The sequence below is a fragment of the Agrilus planipennis genome, unplaced genomic scaffold, assembly GCF_000699045.2.
Source record: "Agrilus planipennis isolate EAB-ADULT unplaced genomic scaffold, Apla_2.0 scaffold15, whole genome shotgun sequence".
NCBI classification, from domain to species: Eukaryota; Metazoa; Arthropoda; class Insecta; order Coleoptera; family Buprestidae; genus Agrilus; species Agrilus planipennis.
The window spans coordinates 1,919,872-1,937,760 of NW_020438871.1; the positions used below are offsets into that span (position 1 = coordinate 1,919,872).

The window sequence follows — 17,889 nt, forward strand, 5'->3', positions numbered from 1 at the left end:
AACTGATGACATTAGTTCATTAATTATGAATTCTGTTTGTCTGTTTTTCTTATCGGACTTTGCGGTTTAGTTATTTTATTCTATATTCGTCCTTTACAAGAAAACCGCAAAAGTTTTTTAAATGTTATGTTACTTTAGATTTGAATTGTGAAACCGCGAAACGGAACTTGCATCACTTACCGACAGATGTCAGGACATAGTAATTATTTCGCTGCAAATATACACTACGTTTCACAAGTGACTGCTATTTTTCTCAGCTGCACAATATTTTTATTATAACAAGATTTTATTGTATTTAACAATTGTTTCTCCACACTGTAACAGCTTCTGTTACAAATTTAATCGTCAGGAAGATTAATTAGCGTCTTGAACACTCTGTGTTCTATCTATCGGGACACAATGTATATCTTTCAAAGCGAAGATTAAACATAACCTCTAAGAAGTGACAGTGACAATTGTGCATATCAAAGTTTATTTCAACCGTTTAATGAGTTTAGTGAGATAGATTCTGTGGTTGTTTTTCAAAGTTAGTGTACTTTGAACTTTAGACTTGCATTACCAGCTAGTGAGTTGTGTATAAATTTAGTTGGGAATAAACATTTGGAAAAAATGATACCCATTTATTCCTATTCAAGATCAGTTGCACAGGTAACAATTTATAATAATATATAATTAAGCATATGATTAAGATATATTGTTGCAGGTTTCCAGCAGGTTTGCAAGATTCAAAAGTACTTTGGTTGTAGCAGAGCATAATAACGAATCTCTGTCAGCTATAACTCAAAATGCATTATCTGCAGCTAAAAAAATTGGAGATGATATTTCCATTCTTGTGGCAGGAACCAAATGTGGTCCTGTAAGTATGATGTTATTTAATTCTAACTTGAGTATTAATAGAAAATAATTTAGGTTGTTGAAGCTCTTTCAAAAGCCCAAGGTGTTAAGAGGATTATAGTTGCTGAAGATAAGGCATTTGAAGGATTTGTAGCTGAAAATTTAACCCCATTAATATTAAACACTCAAAAGCAGTATAATTTTACTCATATTTTGGCTGGTGCAACAGCTTTTGGTAAAAGTGTTTTACCAAGAGTTGCTGCAAAGCTTGATGTTTCCCCAGTAACAGATGTTGTTGGTATTAAATCAGAAGATACATTTATAAGAAGTATATATGCAGGTTGGTTTGTTATGTGTGTTTATTCTGACTGGTATTTATTTCAACTGATGATAATTATTTAAGGTAATGCAATACAAACTTTAACTGCCACTGATCCTGTGAAAGTATTAACAGTCCGTGGAACAAGCTTTGAAGCTGAAAAATTAGAAGGTGGATCTGTTCCCTCTGAACCAGCACCTGCAGGAGATTACAATGCAAATCTCACAACTTTTGTAAGTCAAACTCTTAGTAAATCTGACCGACCTGAATTGACAAGTGCTAAAGTTGTGATTAGTGGAGGTAAACTGTGAAAATAGTCTGTTTTCTTTTGAAATAATCGTTCTGATTAATTGCTAGGAAGAGGGATGAAGTCTGGAGATAATTTCAAACTTTTATATGCTCTTGCTGATAAGTTGAATGCTGCTGTTGGTGCTTCTAGAGCTGCAGTGGATGCAGGATTTGTGCCTAATGATTTACAAGTGGGACAGACAGGAAAAATTGTTGCACCAGTAATTATTTTAGCTTTTTGTAATGTAATGTATGTACTTTGGTATGAATTAATCAATACAATTTTAGGATTTATATGTTGCTGTTGGTATTTCTGGTGCCATACAACATCTTGCTGGAATGAAAGATAGTAAAACAATTGTAGCAATTAACAAGGATCCTGATGCACCAATTTTTCAAGTTGCAGACTATGGTTTAGTAGCTGATTTGTTTAAAGCTGTCCCTGAACTCACTGAAAAGTTATAATCTGTTTGCACTTTTTTAGAATCATGTATATTTATCAATTACCCCCATACAAATAAACACATTTTTATATGAAATTGATTTTGATTGAGTTCAAAATAACACCTAATTTAATACATATTGATCTACATTAGATAACTTTAGAGTTTTTGTACTGGAAGTATGTAGCTTTTATTTGATATAAATAAAGTTATAGTTTTAAAAAAACGCCTTTGTTTCATAATATGGAACAATAACAAAATCCTTTTCCATTTTGTAATTATTTGCTACTTGGGACTTGGCGTGAAACCAATAAATTTGAAATAAAATAGGAATGAGGTAAAGTAAGTATTTGAATTAGTTAATTTGCATTTCTTTGGTTGAATTGTGATTATTTTTTGTTTTCTTGATACAACAAGAACTAATTTATTAAACTCTGATGTATTATAAAATATAATAATAAATACAAAAGGGGCTTACATATTATACATATTATTAAATTACTATGAAAATGTATATTATAGATGTTTTTTCTGTATTTGTTATTACATAACTTCTTGTTTTACATTCAATTGATATTTGAATTTAAAAATTATATAGCTTTTATCTGTTAATAGTTTACCTTAGGCTTTTCATTAATAGATGGCATGGTAGGTATGCTGTGGTTAATAAATTTATTTGAAATAATATACATTTTGGCCGCTAGAAGATGCTGTGTGCTGTAGAAACAAAATTATTAATTGAAATATTTATCTCTTCGTACATATGCAGAGTGATGAACTTACGTATATACATGGCGGATCATGATTTTGTTAAAGCAGGAACGCAGAACAGAAAAATATGAGTTTAATCAAATAAAACGTTAAAAAGTATTATTAAAATAAAGCACAAAAAAATTTTCAAGAAAATATTGTTTCGCCACGTAATATACACTGAAACTTTTTGTTTTATTTTAATAATAATGGATAAGTTTCAACATGTAGCAGCTACCACTCTAAATAGTTTTGATTAGATATTAAAAAGTTACTTAATCAAGGGTCATTTTTAACGTTTTATTTGTCGAATTATTAGGATAAAATTATCAGATTCCAATAAAGTTATCTTAACTATACAAAATATGCATATTCTCAAAGAAACTTCATTAAACGAATTAAAACAATTTATTTTAGACGTTTAGTTACACACAAATAAATTATTATCAGTCTTAAAGTTTAGTTAATAATTTTGCTTAATAGTTATACTGCTTCTAGTGGTATATGGCAAATCCTTCGGACTAGCAAGATCGGCACTTGTAGCAAATATATCATCCCCATCAATAAGATAGGACTGTACATTACAATAATTATAAGGCAAGTAAAAAGAACCCATAAGGGTATATTAGTAAAATATGCAAGCATTATCATCATCCAATCGTTGTATTAACTGCAAAAAAAGAAACGAAACAAATAGGTAACAGCTAAACAATTAGTCCAATATGATACACGATCTTTGTAATGAAATTTACCACATTTATTGGTTTGGGTTTTTGAAGTAGCTCAAGTAAAAATGATACAATTTTCTTCTGCGGTTATTTAACTGTTTCTTAAGCTTTTAAGAAGTTAAATTGGTGTCATTAAATAAAAAAATTTCGTTCTTATGTAGTTAGAAAGAGCAGACCAAAATAGATTAGCCATTAAACGTAAATTAATTACAGTTACGAGTTTTCCCGAATGAATAGATATAAAATTAAGAAAAGGGAAAGTGTTTTGTAAGGATTTAATGATTGTAATCGTTTTTGACTTTTGATAATTCAAATAAGTTCGTATATGTACGAATGTTATTAAAAGTAAATGGTTCATTGCTATTGCAATATGTCCTTACGACGTTTGTTATCCTGATGGAAGAGATAGAGTAGTAAATTGAAGTGGTTGGAGATCCAATCAAAACAATTCAATTTCTTTTGTTAAGTGTTTATAATTAAAAATTTACTCACATCTAAAAATCTTCGTGTGGACCTCCTTGTTCAGGTATTTCTTCACATATTAAGATTACGATCGACTTATGCAACAATCGTTCCTGTAACACACTTCTTTATAAACCAAGGTCGTTGCTGACACGACGATTCCATGGATCTTTTACATGTGAAGATATGATGTTTTCATTTATATTTGGTCACTATTACAATAAGTACTTACTTATTTTATTATTATATTAACACATCGACTAGGTACTGCCGAGTTCAACCCGAAAATGTACATTTAATACTGAATTAAAATAACTTGGAACTTCTTAATAGAGTGAGAGTGATTTAGTTTGTATTAAGCAGGTACCTACGTGAGTATTTCACACCTCAACTTTCACTTGTGCATTAGCTGAAACGACTCAGTAAGTTGTAATATGGGCACATAACGGGGCCAATGGGTAACCAGGTTTTCGTCGTTTATGAAAATAAAAAAACATTTCTTGCGTAACACCCACGGTAGCGATATGCAAAAGCAAATGCTATAACTTTCTTCGTAAAAAATCCGCAAGGTATATGAGTGAAACTTATTTAAAACAATACTATTCCCAAGCTTCCAGTTTTTCTAGTCGTCATCTGTTTATTTTTAGGTACTCTATTATCTGTTTCAATAGTACTAAGTGTTTTCTTCCTTGAAACTATTAGATACATTAAAATTTCTCCTTTTTGCCAATTCGATATTTATTTTCTATTCGAGTATCTAGCTTTTTTGAACGTAAATTGTATTAAATTGAAAGGAGTGGTTAAGTTTTAAAACGACTGAGACGATAAATGATAAGGACTATTCTCGTCCGTCCTTCTTATCATTACTTGAAACATTTTTATCTCTAATGTATTGTAAGTGTTTATTTAATAGCATTGATCTTTTTGGTACAAGAAACATAGTGTCCGTGTAGAATTTTAGGATAACAATTTCCAGGACAGACGAAAGACATTCGTCCCTTCTGTGGGGAGAAGCGGAAAGGAAAAAGGGATGAGCCTTAGATTACTGATTAGGTGTAGTAAATACATTTAAATATCACAAACCCTTTCTTATGTCCAAGAATGTCGCATATTTTTGCAAAAATGATGCCGGAAGGTATCTCTATTTGACACTGCACTGGAAAACGGTTGGCAGCACGAGCTTCTACGTACTTTTTTACATGATTATCACTTCTCAAAGCTTAGTAAATATTTTCCATCTCTCAGTAATTTAACGAGCGCTTTTTAATGCTCCAAGTATTTTACATATTTTTGCAAAGATAATGCCGGAAGGTATCTATTTGACATGATGAGATTCTACGTACTTTTTTACATCATTATCATTTTTCAAAGATTCGTAAATAGTTTCTATCTCTCAGTAATTTCACGAGCGCTTTTTAATGTTCCAAGTATTTTACATATTTCTGCAAGGATAATGCCGGAAGGTATCTATTTGACACCGCAGTGGAAAGCCGTTGACACCATGAGATTCTACATACTTTTTAACATCATTATCACTTTTCAAAACTTAGAAAGTACTTTCTATCTCTCAGTAATTTCACGAGCGCTTTTTTATGTTCCAAGTATTTTACATATTTTTGCAAGGATAATGCCGGAAGGTATCTATTTGACACCGCACTGGAAAGCCGTTGACACCATGAGATTCTACGTACTTTTTCACATATTTATTACTTTTGAAAACTAAGTAAGTACATTCTATCTCCTAGTAAACTCACGAGCGCTTTTGTATGTTCCAAGTATTTTACATATTTTTGAAAAAATAATGCGGGAAAGTATCTATTTGACACCGCACTGAGAAACCGTTGGCACCATGAGATTCTACGCACTTTTCACATAATTATCATTTTTCAAAGATTCGTAAATAGTTTCTATCTCTCAGTAATTTCACGAGCCCTTTTTTATGTTCCAAGTATTTTACATATTTTTACAAAAATGACGCCGGAAAGTATCTATTTGACACCGCACTGGGAAACCGTTGGCACCATGAGATTCTACGCACTTTTTCACATAATTATCACTTTTGAAAACTTAGAAAGTACTTTCTATCTCTCAGTAATTTCACGAGCGCTTTTTTATGTTCCAAGTATTTTACATATTTTTGCAAGGATAATGCCGGAAGGTATCTATTTGACACCGCACTGGAAAGCCGTTGACACCATGAGATTCTACGTACTTTTTCACATATTTATTACTTTTGAAAACTAAGTAAGTACATTCTATCTCCTAGTAAACTCACGAGCGCTTTTGTATGTTCCAAGTATTTTACATATTTTTGAAAAAATAATGCGGGAAAGTATCTATTTGACACCGCACTGAGAAACCGTTGGCACCATGAGATTCTACGCACTTTTCACATAATTATCATTTTTCAAAGATTCGTAAATAGTTTCTATCTCTCAGTAATTTCACGAGCGCTTTTTTATGTTCCGAGTATTTTTACAAAAATGAGGCCGGAATGTATCTATTTGACACTGCACTGGGAAACCGTTGGCACCATGAGATTCTACGTACTTTTTCACATAGTTATTACTTTTGAAAACTAAGTAGGTACATTTTATTTCCTAGTAAACTCGCGAGCGCTTTTATATGTTCTAAGTATTTCACATATTTTTGCAAAAATATGCCAGAAGGTATCTATTTGACACCGCACTGGAAAGCCGTTGACACCACGAGATTCTACGTACTTTTTCACATAATTATCACTTTTCAAAACTTAGAAAGAACTTTCTATCTCTTAGTAATTTCACGAGCGCTTTTCGATGTTCCAAGTATTTTACATACTTTTGCAAAAATAATGCCGTAATGTACACCGTAAAATATGTTACACAACATATATATTGTAAATGGTATTTCTCTTTGTATCTGAATATTTTTCCCTTAGAAGCAAATTATTTGACTTTTTCATATATAAATAAACTTTGCAGTAATCAACTTTATTAACAAAGAACAATAAAGACAAACCTTTTATTATTAAAAATTTATTTAGTTAAGTAACTAAGTAATAATTAATCACATATTGTCCTTAAAATAAAAACGCTTATTTGTGTATTTTTTCTTTTAAGTTGGAATTTTTATTTAGCAACATTTCTTCCATTTTTATTGACAGTCAAAATGACGTCGTAAATGTTTTTCGATAGGTGTGAACGCCAATTATATTTCACGCTTTTTGAGATACAATCAGAAATGAGCTCAACTATTGCTTTTTATTAATGCTTTCCATGTAAATTATTATCAGTTCATCTGCTGCGCATCCTGTTAATATAGTTTTCTTGTCATCTTTTTGTTATGTTTTTCTTGCTTGTTGCTCTAACAAAGAACAGTATAAACATGTTTATGTCATTTCTTAATTACATGCAGTTAAAAAGATTGCAAATGATACAAGATAAGCCACCGAACATGCATAAAAACGTATAATTACTTTTTTGTTAATTTTATGCCATAATATTCTATATAAACAAACTCGACCAATTTAAACATTAAAAGGAATAAAGATTATACTTTTTTGGCGTAGGTATTTGTAAACATGCCTTTTTAATGTAGTATGGCATGTAATTATATGTAGGTACCTATACATATTTTTTTTTTTTAATTTAGTACGGATGTTCTTTTGTTTTCGTTTTTATTATTCTCTCAGTTTGTCTCATATAATTTGAATGATTAAAATCGAGTTATAATAAATTTTAATGAAGTTTTTAAAAGGGTAACATTAGGTACTTAATTTAAGTATATAGCATGCGGTATTCATAATTCAATCTATACTAGAACTAAATGGTTTTTAAACTTGTTGAATTTGGGTATTTCGTGTGACTTACAAGATTGTTGCAATTTTAGAAGGACTTAACCGAAAGTTTATTGCAGAAAACGATTAGGTTTTATGTACTACTGCAGGGTTGCTAAGGAGTTTGGCGAGCACTTACCCTATAAATGCATTAGTCTGATCGGAAATTTAATGCTACAACAAAATTACTGTTTACATAATCGTAGTAGGGCCTAATCTCTGAATCTACTTATCCGATTTCAAAAATTCTTTTACCAATATTTAGAATAGACCTTTAACAATTTTGACAAGACAACGAATTATTGTACCTACAAAATTAATTAATTAATATATTAATTACTCTTCGCAAATAGTTAAGGATGTGGGCTGTTCTAGTTTTAGGGAAATACGAAGTTTAGCTCAGGATAGGAAAGAGTGGAGGTACGTGTCCAACCAGTCTTAGAACTGATGACATTATGATGATGATGATGAAAATTAATACAAATACTATTACATTAAATTAATAGAAGATTATACTTGTTGTAAGTCATTTGTTTAAATCTCAAGATATAAAAGTGTTTTTGCAAATTAATGAGATGAATTGTAATAAATGATATGGTCAATATACTTTATAAGTTCATTAACGCCTGTTTGAGGCCTTGCCATTTAATTCCACTTGACCAACTCGTTCTGAACGGGATATTTTAAGTTTGGAAAATCATTTTTTGTTCAAAAAATTCGCTTGGTACGGAAATAGAATGAAAAAATCCGTACGAGAAATAACCAGTTCATCGAGTTACTTTTTTACGTGTTTCAGTCTCATTTGAGCTTAATTAACGTCGAAACGTTTTGTTAAGATCACTTTCAATCTCAAGGCTGACAGCACCAACATTTTCTTTTTATTTTCCGCACTCATCGTCGCCGTTTTTGTACTCAATCTTTGCAAATACAACATGGTATATAAAATTATCTAAAATCTATTAACATAGCAATACCAATAAATTTCTTTTAATTAAGCTAACACACACTATTCTTTTGACGTAAAAAATGATTCATAATTTTAAATTCTTTTAATTGGTTCAACCCAATTAAATTTGTACTCAAAATATGCTCGACAGGGTGTCTTAATGTGATATTGGTTGTGTTGAAATCGTATTAGGATAGGCAGGGTGTCGTAAGCTGAATCCTGTTTTTCCGAAAACTAAAAAAATTATCCATAATTTCGGGGTCAATTTTAATCCACTTTCTTGTATCTGAACTCCCAAAAAACGCGTTGAATGGACAATGTCTCGTTACATGGGTACCTATAGTAGTTCAAATCAATTAAAATTTGTGTGATAAAGGCATTTGAATGTATGACAAATGTGATCTATGCAAATTGTTCTTCCGAATTACCACTAAGTATGTAGGAACATAGTCACCATGTATATGGTGCATTTCTAATCAGTTATATGTACATATACCTATATAGATGTTTGTTCTATTAAAGGTGTTGTAATTTACATAATATATATTAATGTCTTAGGGTACAATTCAACTAATGTGCAACAGTTTAAGTGTAGGTTTGTTACGTAAGTTATTTACAGACTTGAAAAAAAGAATGACCACTTCACTTTCTTCGGTATTTCATTAAGGTACGAGTTTTTATTATTTTTCTTTTTTAGGTGATAAATAGAACCTTTGTGACCAAAAAATTCGACCTCGACATTTGTTTTGTGTTGTCAAACTTGCTAAATAATATTATGTACTTACTTAACTTTACTTCGTAGGTTTTGGGTGTTGGTAATTATAGCACAATTCGTTATACATAATAAGTATGAACATTTCAGGACATAATTTGACATTATCTTTGATTGTCGTCGAAAACTGATACAGTAAAGGTTAATAGCTTTGTATAATTATTGTTACGATAGTATTATTAATTAGTTCCAAATTAAAAAAATACCTAATATGCTGTGAAAAAATTCATTTATTTTAAAACATAAATATGTACGGAGCGTGTTAAAAAAAAAATTGTGTATCAAAATAGCTGATAATTAATCTTTGGTGTTACACATTACATATTTTTTGGCCGGAAAGCACTGGAAAACAACTGATAATCTTTTTCAGTATCATAAGTTAAAGGCATTGATAAAAAGGATAGTAAAAAGCGCTCAAGAACAGGAACTTTTCTTTGTGAAAAATATTGTTGACAAATTCCAAAGCTATTTACTTGGGGTTTTAGGTAAGATTGAAAAAATGTACTTCCGAAATCAATTAGCCTTCTGTTTTCAAAATAAATAATGTTAATACGACGAATATGCAAAGATATGCGACAAATGACAATGTTCAATACAAATTGTGACAACTCTTAGATTCTCCTTCGAATTTTCTTTATTAAAAACATAATATAAAAAGTTATTCAATTGTGAGAACTCATTTCGACACATCGGCCAGTTCTAAACATATGTTTAAAATAAGCGGGACTTACGAAATTGTGAAGATCTAATCTAATGAAGCAGTCATTTCCTTTTTCTTACGGATAATCAGCAAAATTATGCAATTCTAATAATATGTTTATAGGATGTAGGTACTTCAAAATCTTCATCATTCTTTTTCTGAAAATACGTGTGCAGATTAGTGTTGCCCAAATTCAGTCTTGGTCTTGCAGTCTTGGTCTTGTTCTTGCGTTTTTGCAAGACCAAGACCAAGAACAAGACCGCGTATTTTTAGCAAGACCAAGACCAAGACTGACCGTGCAAGACTTGAGCAAGAACAAGACATAGCCTGCAAGACTCTTGCGTCTTGCAGCTAGGACTTAGCGCTATTTCACTGAGTAGTTAGGTGTAACAGTTCAGTGTATAGGTAGGTACGCTTAGGAATTCTATGAGACGCAAAAAACTGTATCAAAGAATATGAAAAACTGGACCTATGCGCATTACGACTAATACCATAAACATAGCGAATAAAAAAATTATTAAAATCAAACTGAGTGCATGCATAGTTATGTTTTAACCATCGGCACTTTGATAATGCGGCATCAAAGGTTTTGTACTTACTTCTCAAAGAAATTTGCCGCTTTTCGGAAGTACATGGTTATGATACACGCGCCGGCGGCTTCTTTTGAAATCTAAAACAATCGTTGCCGCCACGCCGAAATCATAACATTTGACACTATTTGATTGCCGCCATAGGGTGTAGGTATACTCATGCAAAATAATTTCGAATTTTTTTACACGCTTTATATTATTGTTTGATTTGCGGCGGCATCCTTATCATAGAGCCGGCACGTGGCGAGGCGGCGCGGTAGAAAGCAAGGATCATAAATGTTTATTAAGAAACAGTTACTTCCATGGAAAACGACATATAGGTCAGTTGATTTTTCGAATTTCTTATCAAATCTTCAGTTATTTATTAATCTGCTTGATCTTTACTATGGCTATATTCATTCAAGCTCACAATGTTCCAATTCTAATACGTTTTTCTAGGATTTAAAGTAAACTTTAATAAATAGTAATAGACTAATAGGTAATTGCAAGACTTGCAAGACTCTTGCTGCAAGACCAAGACCAAGACCAAGACTGGGAGCGCAAGACCAAGACCAGGTGTATTGGCGCAAGACCAAGACCAAGACTGGCTAAGTCTCGTCTTGTTCTTGCGTTTGGGCAACACTAGTGCAGATACTTTAGAAACTGCAGCAGTTGTAATATTTTCATAATGTTTGGAAATTTTATCATAAAGGAAAAGTTGGAAGGAAACATTTTTACAACACGTTTCCAGAAAATGTTAAAATTAGTCCCACACAAAACATACTGATGCTATACTAATTGTGCTTGTGCTCATGGGCCAAAAGCGGTGTTTTTTTTTTTGAAAAATAATAGCTAACTAACTATAGTATATTAGTACCTAATGTTGTAATACCTAAAGAAAGAACAACTTGAGTAAACATTAAAGAAGAGATCTTATTTGATATTGATGAATACGATAAAAAATTGTCAAAATGATTCAAGGTTGAAAAAGAATGTTGAATTTTTAAAAATTGCAAGACCTTGCTCTTTATAATTTCCAAACATGATACAGTTTTATGTTTTTGAAAATTATGTGGTCGATATCGTTATACAAAGCGATCTGCTACAATTTAACTGAACGGAAAGGGTGATACACCACCTACAAAAAAAGTTCACGAAAAAAAAAATTGGGGAGATTCTGCTTTGGACATGTTTCATGTGTATGCATATGTGTATGTGTGTGTAGGTGTGTCTAATTGTAAGTGATATTTGGTAAATAAAGTGTTGCATGTCGGGTGGACAAGTATATATATAGGTGATCGAAGTGGCTGGATTCAAAGGTAAACTTGATCTCCATATGAGCAGTAAATGTCGACTATAATGAAGGTAAGTCTTTCGCAACTGCTTAAAACCGTGGTGAACTTTTGTAGCAAAATTTTTCATTTCAAGTGTTTCAAATTAGACAGTGTTTTTTATATTCATTATATGTGATACAGTTTGAATTGTGTTGCATAACAACTAGTGCAAATTGTATGGATAAAAATCGGGTGTGTGTCATTCCAATTAAATTCAAATAATTTCTGTCTAAGATGGTCTTAATTGGCACCGTACCTAAATAAATTACAATCAATAACAGAATTAAAATTCCACGTCTCTGACAGTTTACTTTTTAACATAATCATATTTTGTGATAATCGGACAAGCAAATGAAAATTGTAAAGTACAAATTAATTAATTTTGGTAAGAGCGTGTAACAAACAACGGAACTAATTTAATTAATTAATAAATTTTGAGAGATTTATGGACATGTTAATTAATATAATTTGTTAAGGAATTACATTTACATTCGCGAAAAAGTGATTGATATATTAGTTCATCGTCATTTTTAATCGTTAAGATATTTAAATTATTCGTCGCATTTGATCTTAAATTTAATTGCCTGTATAAACAACCTCAAGGATTTTTCCAAAAATTAGATTGGTACGTAGAAATATCAAAAAAAAGAAATGTCAAAGCTTTTAAAACCAACACGACATAAAACTCCAATGAATATTGAAAGTTACAAGAAAAATTTATATACCTAAAGTTTCTTAAAATTTTAGCTTGTTGAACCCTTTTTAATGTTCATTTTTTACATGGAACAATTAACTTGCCTGTAGTACGCACTTTCTAAGTGATAAAAATGATAATTGCGTCAGATAATAATTGATCAAAAATTTCTTAAAATAACTGATCACTCAAAACAGTGACGTAAACTTTTTGTTTTTAGTTCTTCACACTTTTATTGACAACTTGTCTGTGCGTCGTCAAGGGTCAAATTTTCGGTCAGCCTTTTTTGCCATACGGTAACGGCTACGTTAACCCTAATTTTGGTCATAATATTTTCCCCCGTCCAAGTTATCCATCGCTACCTCCTAGAGTGATAAACCCATTTTCAGTTCCTCGATATTCTTTACCGTATACACCTTCACCCTACGTGCCTCAATATTTCCCATTTTATTATCCTGCAATTCCTGCATATTATCCTGATGGGTCCCAGTTTGGTGCGGGGAAGTTTCCGGTTACACCTGCCGACGCTTCGCAACCTACTACAGCGGTTAGCACTCCAGCCGGAAGTCCTAGTACTACTACCACCAAACCTGCAATTATCTCCGGATCAAGCACCACTCACAATCCTTCCACTTCCGTTACGGAACTACCAGTAACCGGTGACGAAGATACCGTATCCGTTGAAGCAGCACCGTAATTGTTTCACTTGATTTTAATTTTATTACTTACATATGTAGTTATAGGTAACGTTATTTGTTTGTGTTTGATTAGAGCAATTAAATGTTGTATTACGTATAAAATGGTTGGATTAGTTAGGACTGTAGTCAGTTCCTTCTTTTCGTAAAATTCATTACATTACACAAAACGATTATTATTAATACTCATAGTACGGCTGTTCACACATCAACAAATAAATGTTTTAGTTAGTGGTTCTTGTTATCTTTCATCCCTTCAGTCCCCCCAACCTTTTTGCGTCGTTGGCGATGAGGTAGACAATGTTGAAGCCGGTCCTGTATTGTATTATTAGATATGAAATGTTATCACCAAGGGCTCATGTACTGGGCCACCCCGAATATTAATTTGACCTGATATAACGTTAACTATAAAATTACAATAATGAGATGTTTTTGTTTAATGATACAAAAATATCTGTAACTTTTTCCAAATCGAGATGTTTTGTGATTTTTCTCTCTGTGAACAAGATTGCTAAGTGTGAAGATAATGGTAATAATTTCAAATAAACACTCCCTGTATGCTAATTACTTTTTGAACCTATATGTACCTATAACATTCATCTTGTGTTTAATTCGTTTTGTACTTAAAGAATTTGTTTATATTTGTTTCAGTTAGCAACATTTTTAACAACAAATTTGTAAGGTTTAAGGAATACAACTAATAATTTAATCCAGTAATCCATAAATATCTGTATTATTCGAAAGCTGATTGTTTCAGTTTATTAATTTGTGCTTCTTGAAATAAAAACATCTTTGACATTCTTTTGATCCGTCCAGTTATCATGTTTTCGTAAACCGAACATGCGCGAACTAATAAAGTTCATTAGTGACTAATCTAACGTAAAATCCACTTTAGTTGTATGAGACGTTTGATAATCGCAACAACAATACGCACATTGGTACAAAACGGGTGTTATTTATGAATAATTAAATGTTTTATGTGTCAATTTAGCTGGAACACTGCAAATCACGTATGTTCTTATTAATTACAAGTTAAAGCTACAACTTCTCTAACTGGAATTTCGAGTGAGCTTTACATTATAAATTTTCCATTTAATTCGAACCTCTATTCATTTTCTTCTGAAAAATCAGGTGCAGTGATAAGCAATAGTCCAGTTTTTAAGAGGAATTATTACATTTGTTCAGTATTTAATTTTCATGTGCTTTTTAACTGAGCTTTGCTCTGTATCCTGATTTTATGTAGTCCTGTAACAGTCCTTATTTTCTGCAGTATTTTGTACTCCTGGCAAAAGTATCTGAAGTTTGATTACTGTTTATAGTTTGAGTAAATAAAATTTAGATTTACTTAAAAATGCAATAACACATGTTACGACATTTGACGATAACCATTTAACAGAGGGCCGATTAAGTATTAAAATGTGTAGAAAAGTGTATCTAACAACTAAAGTTAGTTAACGTTTCTATTGCTTTTTTAAAAAATTAACTAGGACTTAAAAAGCTATCATAAAAATTAATAAAAAACAGCAATACACTATGTGTTACATATGATACATAACACTATTACTTGATGGGCCAAAACTGTCTTGACTCATTATTCACTGACTTATCAACGTCTAGGCTAAACCCTTGGACATAGACAGCTGAAATTTTGCGGAGTTGAGTTTTCCCTTAATAAAGCGTGACTGTGCCTTCAATCTCTTTTGCGATACGAATTGAAAATTAATAATAATCGCCTTTTGTTTTTGCGTTAGAGGAATACTAATAAGTACAATAATCAGAGATGTGGTTTATTTGAAATACTTGCATTTAAAATGCAAATACAAAAAAGACATACCTTTTTTTATCTTGCATTTAAATAGTCTTTTGAGAAAAGCATTTTGTGTATTTTCTATTTGTAAAATGCAAAAGACATTTTAGCCATTAAAAGTTTTCCTAGTATCACCGATCAAGCATTACATAAAATGTTGAATGAAAGTTGCTCACAATGACGATTGAAGAGAGCCCAAAAAATTCTAAACTCCTCGGAAATTGATAATCTAAAATATTGGATCGATATTGTTTTCCGGGTTTAATGTCATGGTCCATGGAATTTTGAAGTTCTAAATTGATATCAGCATCTGCCAAATCACAACTTATCGTACCTTTAGCAAGGAACTACGAAATTCTATGAATTACTATAAAACAGCCCGCAAAACAATATCGAATTGATATACATTAGCTGTGTAAAACTGAAAACTACAAGATATTGTAGTGTCCTAATAAATGCGTATAATCCAAAATAGAAAACTATTTGAAAAACTTCACTTATTAGATGAACCCAAAGCTAAAGAAACTATGGATTATATTTCTTTCTTTTATTACAATGTGTAAACGGTCGTAAACAAAATGGGGTCGTAAATATTTTGATATAAAATGATTGATGTTGATTTTACATCAATAAAATTATTTGCAACCCTATTTTGGCTTTGATCTTTCACGCTAAACAAACTAGTTTGGCATCAGTATCTTTTTTCAAATTAAAACGGGTGACAAAGGCAAATAAGGATGCATATTGAAGAATTATTTGTTGCTGAACTAAAGAAACTATAAAATAAACATCTCAATAATTTCAAACAGAAAAATATGAATCATCTTTGTAGGTGATATAGTGCAAATACCACTGTTAGTCTAGAAAAATTCGAATATTTAGAAAACGAGTAAATGCCTGCAAGGTTTTCTTAAAAAATATTTTATGTCTACTCAAGTAAATGTGGAAAATTAAATAGATACCTACTACAAAAAAGTATTTATTGGAAAAAAGTATTTTGAAAATACGTATTTTGCATTTTAGCACTTACAATACAAAAGGGAAATTTATTTTTTATTTTACATTTGCAATAACAAATCAAAAAAGTACTTTCCATATAAATACTTTTAAAAAACCATTGTGTACATCTCTAATAATAATAGATATTTAACACACACCCATTGTACTAATTATGGGGTCCACAAGTCTCTAATTAATTATTCTAATTATGTATTTGTTTTAAAACGTGTAAAATTATCCATTATTTAGGGATTTTGTAGTCTGTCTCATTTCATCCGGATCACAACAAAATTTATGTATGATGCGGCTCCAAAAACGTCCAAGATCTGTCACTTTGTTCAATCCAATTTAAATTCGTAGAATGCAACCCCGCACAGGGGGTGTTGTAGTGCGACATGTGTTTTGATGACAATCTGTTCTTACGAAATCGAAGAAAATTGTTCATTATTTTTCATAGTTTTCAAATTTGGATTAGGAAAATTTTGTTCTTTTTAGTAGTTCAAGTCAATTTAAATTCAATAGAGGGATGCTTTTGAGACTCCATAACGAGTAGGGGGGGGGCAATGTATGTTAAATATGCAGTACTATAATGGAAACTCAGAATCTATATGGTTAGTATGAGACGTTNAACTTCGTGTTAATTGATGACCTTATTACCACCCTTGACCAGCAGTGGTCAACCGATTTTATGAATAAAATTTGTCATTAACTTCATGCCAGCTCTGATTTCTTTTTCCCAAAAAATTGAGAAAGCGTTTTAAAAACCTCAAATGGTAATTATTTTAGGGCTTCGAATATCTTCTCTTATGATACTTCTAAATTTATTGAATATTTATAATTGTGTTTACGTATCTATTTTGACGTATTTACGTTATTTAAATGTTGTAGGTTTTTTCTTTAATTTATGTGAGTGCATGATAAAGTACACTTTTATGTAATTATTTTTCTGTATAGATATTTATGGAGACGTTTACTTAAGTGGACATCAGCCTGAATCCTTCCTTGTTGAAGCAATGCTTGGTTAGCAGTAGCTGTGCTTTCGTGGTGGTTATTGTATAGGTAAAGTAAAAAATGATGCAGAAAGGGAGTACCTTCTTTCATAAAAATCATATTCGAATAATTTAGAAAAGCTGTCTTGTTTGAATGCAAAATTTAAAATGCCTACTTTTATAAGATACACTACTATAAGTGTATAGTATTTGGAACTTAAGAAAATGTTCAATTTATATCCAAAATGATATCTGAAAAAACAGTCTTATTAATTTATTTCAATATTTTGTTTTATAATAATTTACACATTGAGATGAACTTTGTTACTAAAAAAACAAGCATCAAGTACCTTTTTTACATTTTAATTAGCCGCAATACAGCTTCTAAAGCCATTGCATTCCAAATTCGATAGCACATTATATTATCATTTAAAACTGCTAATATAATCTATTTACTAACTTAATTTTCTTGCATCTATCTGTTTTAGGTAACAACCATCCCATCACAAAATTACTTAAATAGAAAATACACTTTCAAAGTAGAGTACCTAATTATAGTTTAATTTTTTCGTTGCACATCTCAGATTGAAAGCGTCTTTGTTATATGATTAATTTTGTGACTCTATCAGAAATTGGATCCAGCTGATTTCTAAGAATGTTGAGGAAGCTAAAGAAGGACTTGTGTCTGTAACAGCAAGAAATCAACTCTCCATCGACTTTCGAAATTCAGGAATTTACCTTCA

At 31.2% G+C, this 17,889-nt stretch overlaps 4 protein-coding genes across 8 annotated transcripts in view; 3 read left to right on the plus strand and 1 right to left on the minus strand.

The window, feature by feature from the left end:
* LOC108737612 (fork head domain-containing protein FD5-like) overlaps positions 1-327 on the minus strand; it is an 11,062-nt gene extending 10,735 nt beyond the window's left edge. Inside the window, exon 1 of the mRNA XM_018470555.1 lies at positions 181-327. The gene's annotated coding sequence lies outside the window, so the exon portion shown is untranslated. The remainder of the gene's footprint in view (positions 1-180) is intronic.
* The window catches only part of LOC108737595 (nucleolysin TIA-1), a 744,862-nt gene that overhangs the window by 396,827 nt on the left and 330,146 nt on the right, over positions 1-17,889 (plus strand). The window lies entirely within an intron of this gene.
* Positions 440-1,980, plus strand: LOC108737611 (electron transfer flavoprotein subunit alpha, mitochondrial). Its single transcript, XM_018470553.2, has 6 exons — positions 440-648; positions 704-856; positions 910-1,174; positions 1,238-1,453; positions 1,511-1,662; positions 1,730-1,980. The coding sequence occupies exons 1-6, from the start codon at positions 610-612 to the stop codon at positions 1,904-1,906; spliced, it is 1,002 nt and encodes a 333-aa protein (XP_018326055.1). The 5' UTR covers positions 440-609; the 3' UTR covers positions 1,907-1,980.
* On the plus strand, positions 11,908-13,585 carry LOC108737564 (nuclear pore complex protein DDB_G0274915-like). The gene is made up of 2 exons (XM_018470464.1): positions 11,908-11,993; positions 12,877-13,585. The coding sequence occupies exons 1-2, from the start codon at positions 11,976-11,978 to the stop codon at positions 13,351-13,353; spliced, it is 495 nt and encodes a 164-aa protein (XP_018325966.1). The 5' UTR covers positions 11,908-11,975; the 3' UTR covers positions 13,354-13,585.

Coding starts and splice junctions, on each gene's coding strand:
- LOC108737611 (XM_018470553.2), top strand. CDS start 610: ATGATACCCATTTATTCCTATTCAAGATCAGTTGCACAG. Junction 649..703: donor ATTCAAGATCAGTTGCACAG/GTAACAATTTAT, acceptor ATATTGTTGCAG/GTTTCCAGCAGGTTTGCAAG. Junction 1,175..1,237: donor TATAAGAAGTATATATGCAG/GTTGGTTTGTTA, acceptor TAATTATTTAAG/GTAATGCAATACAAACTTTA.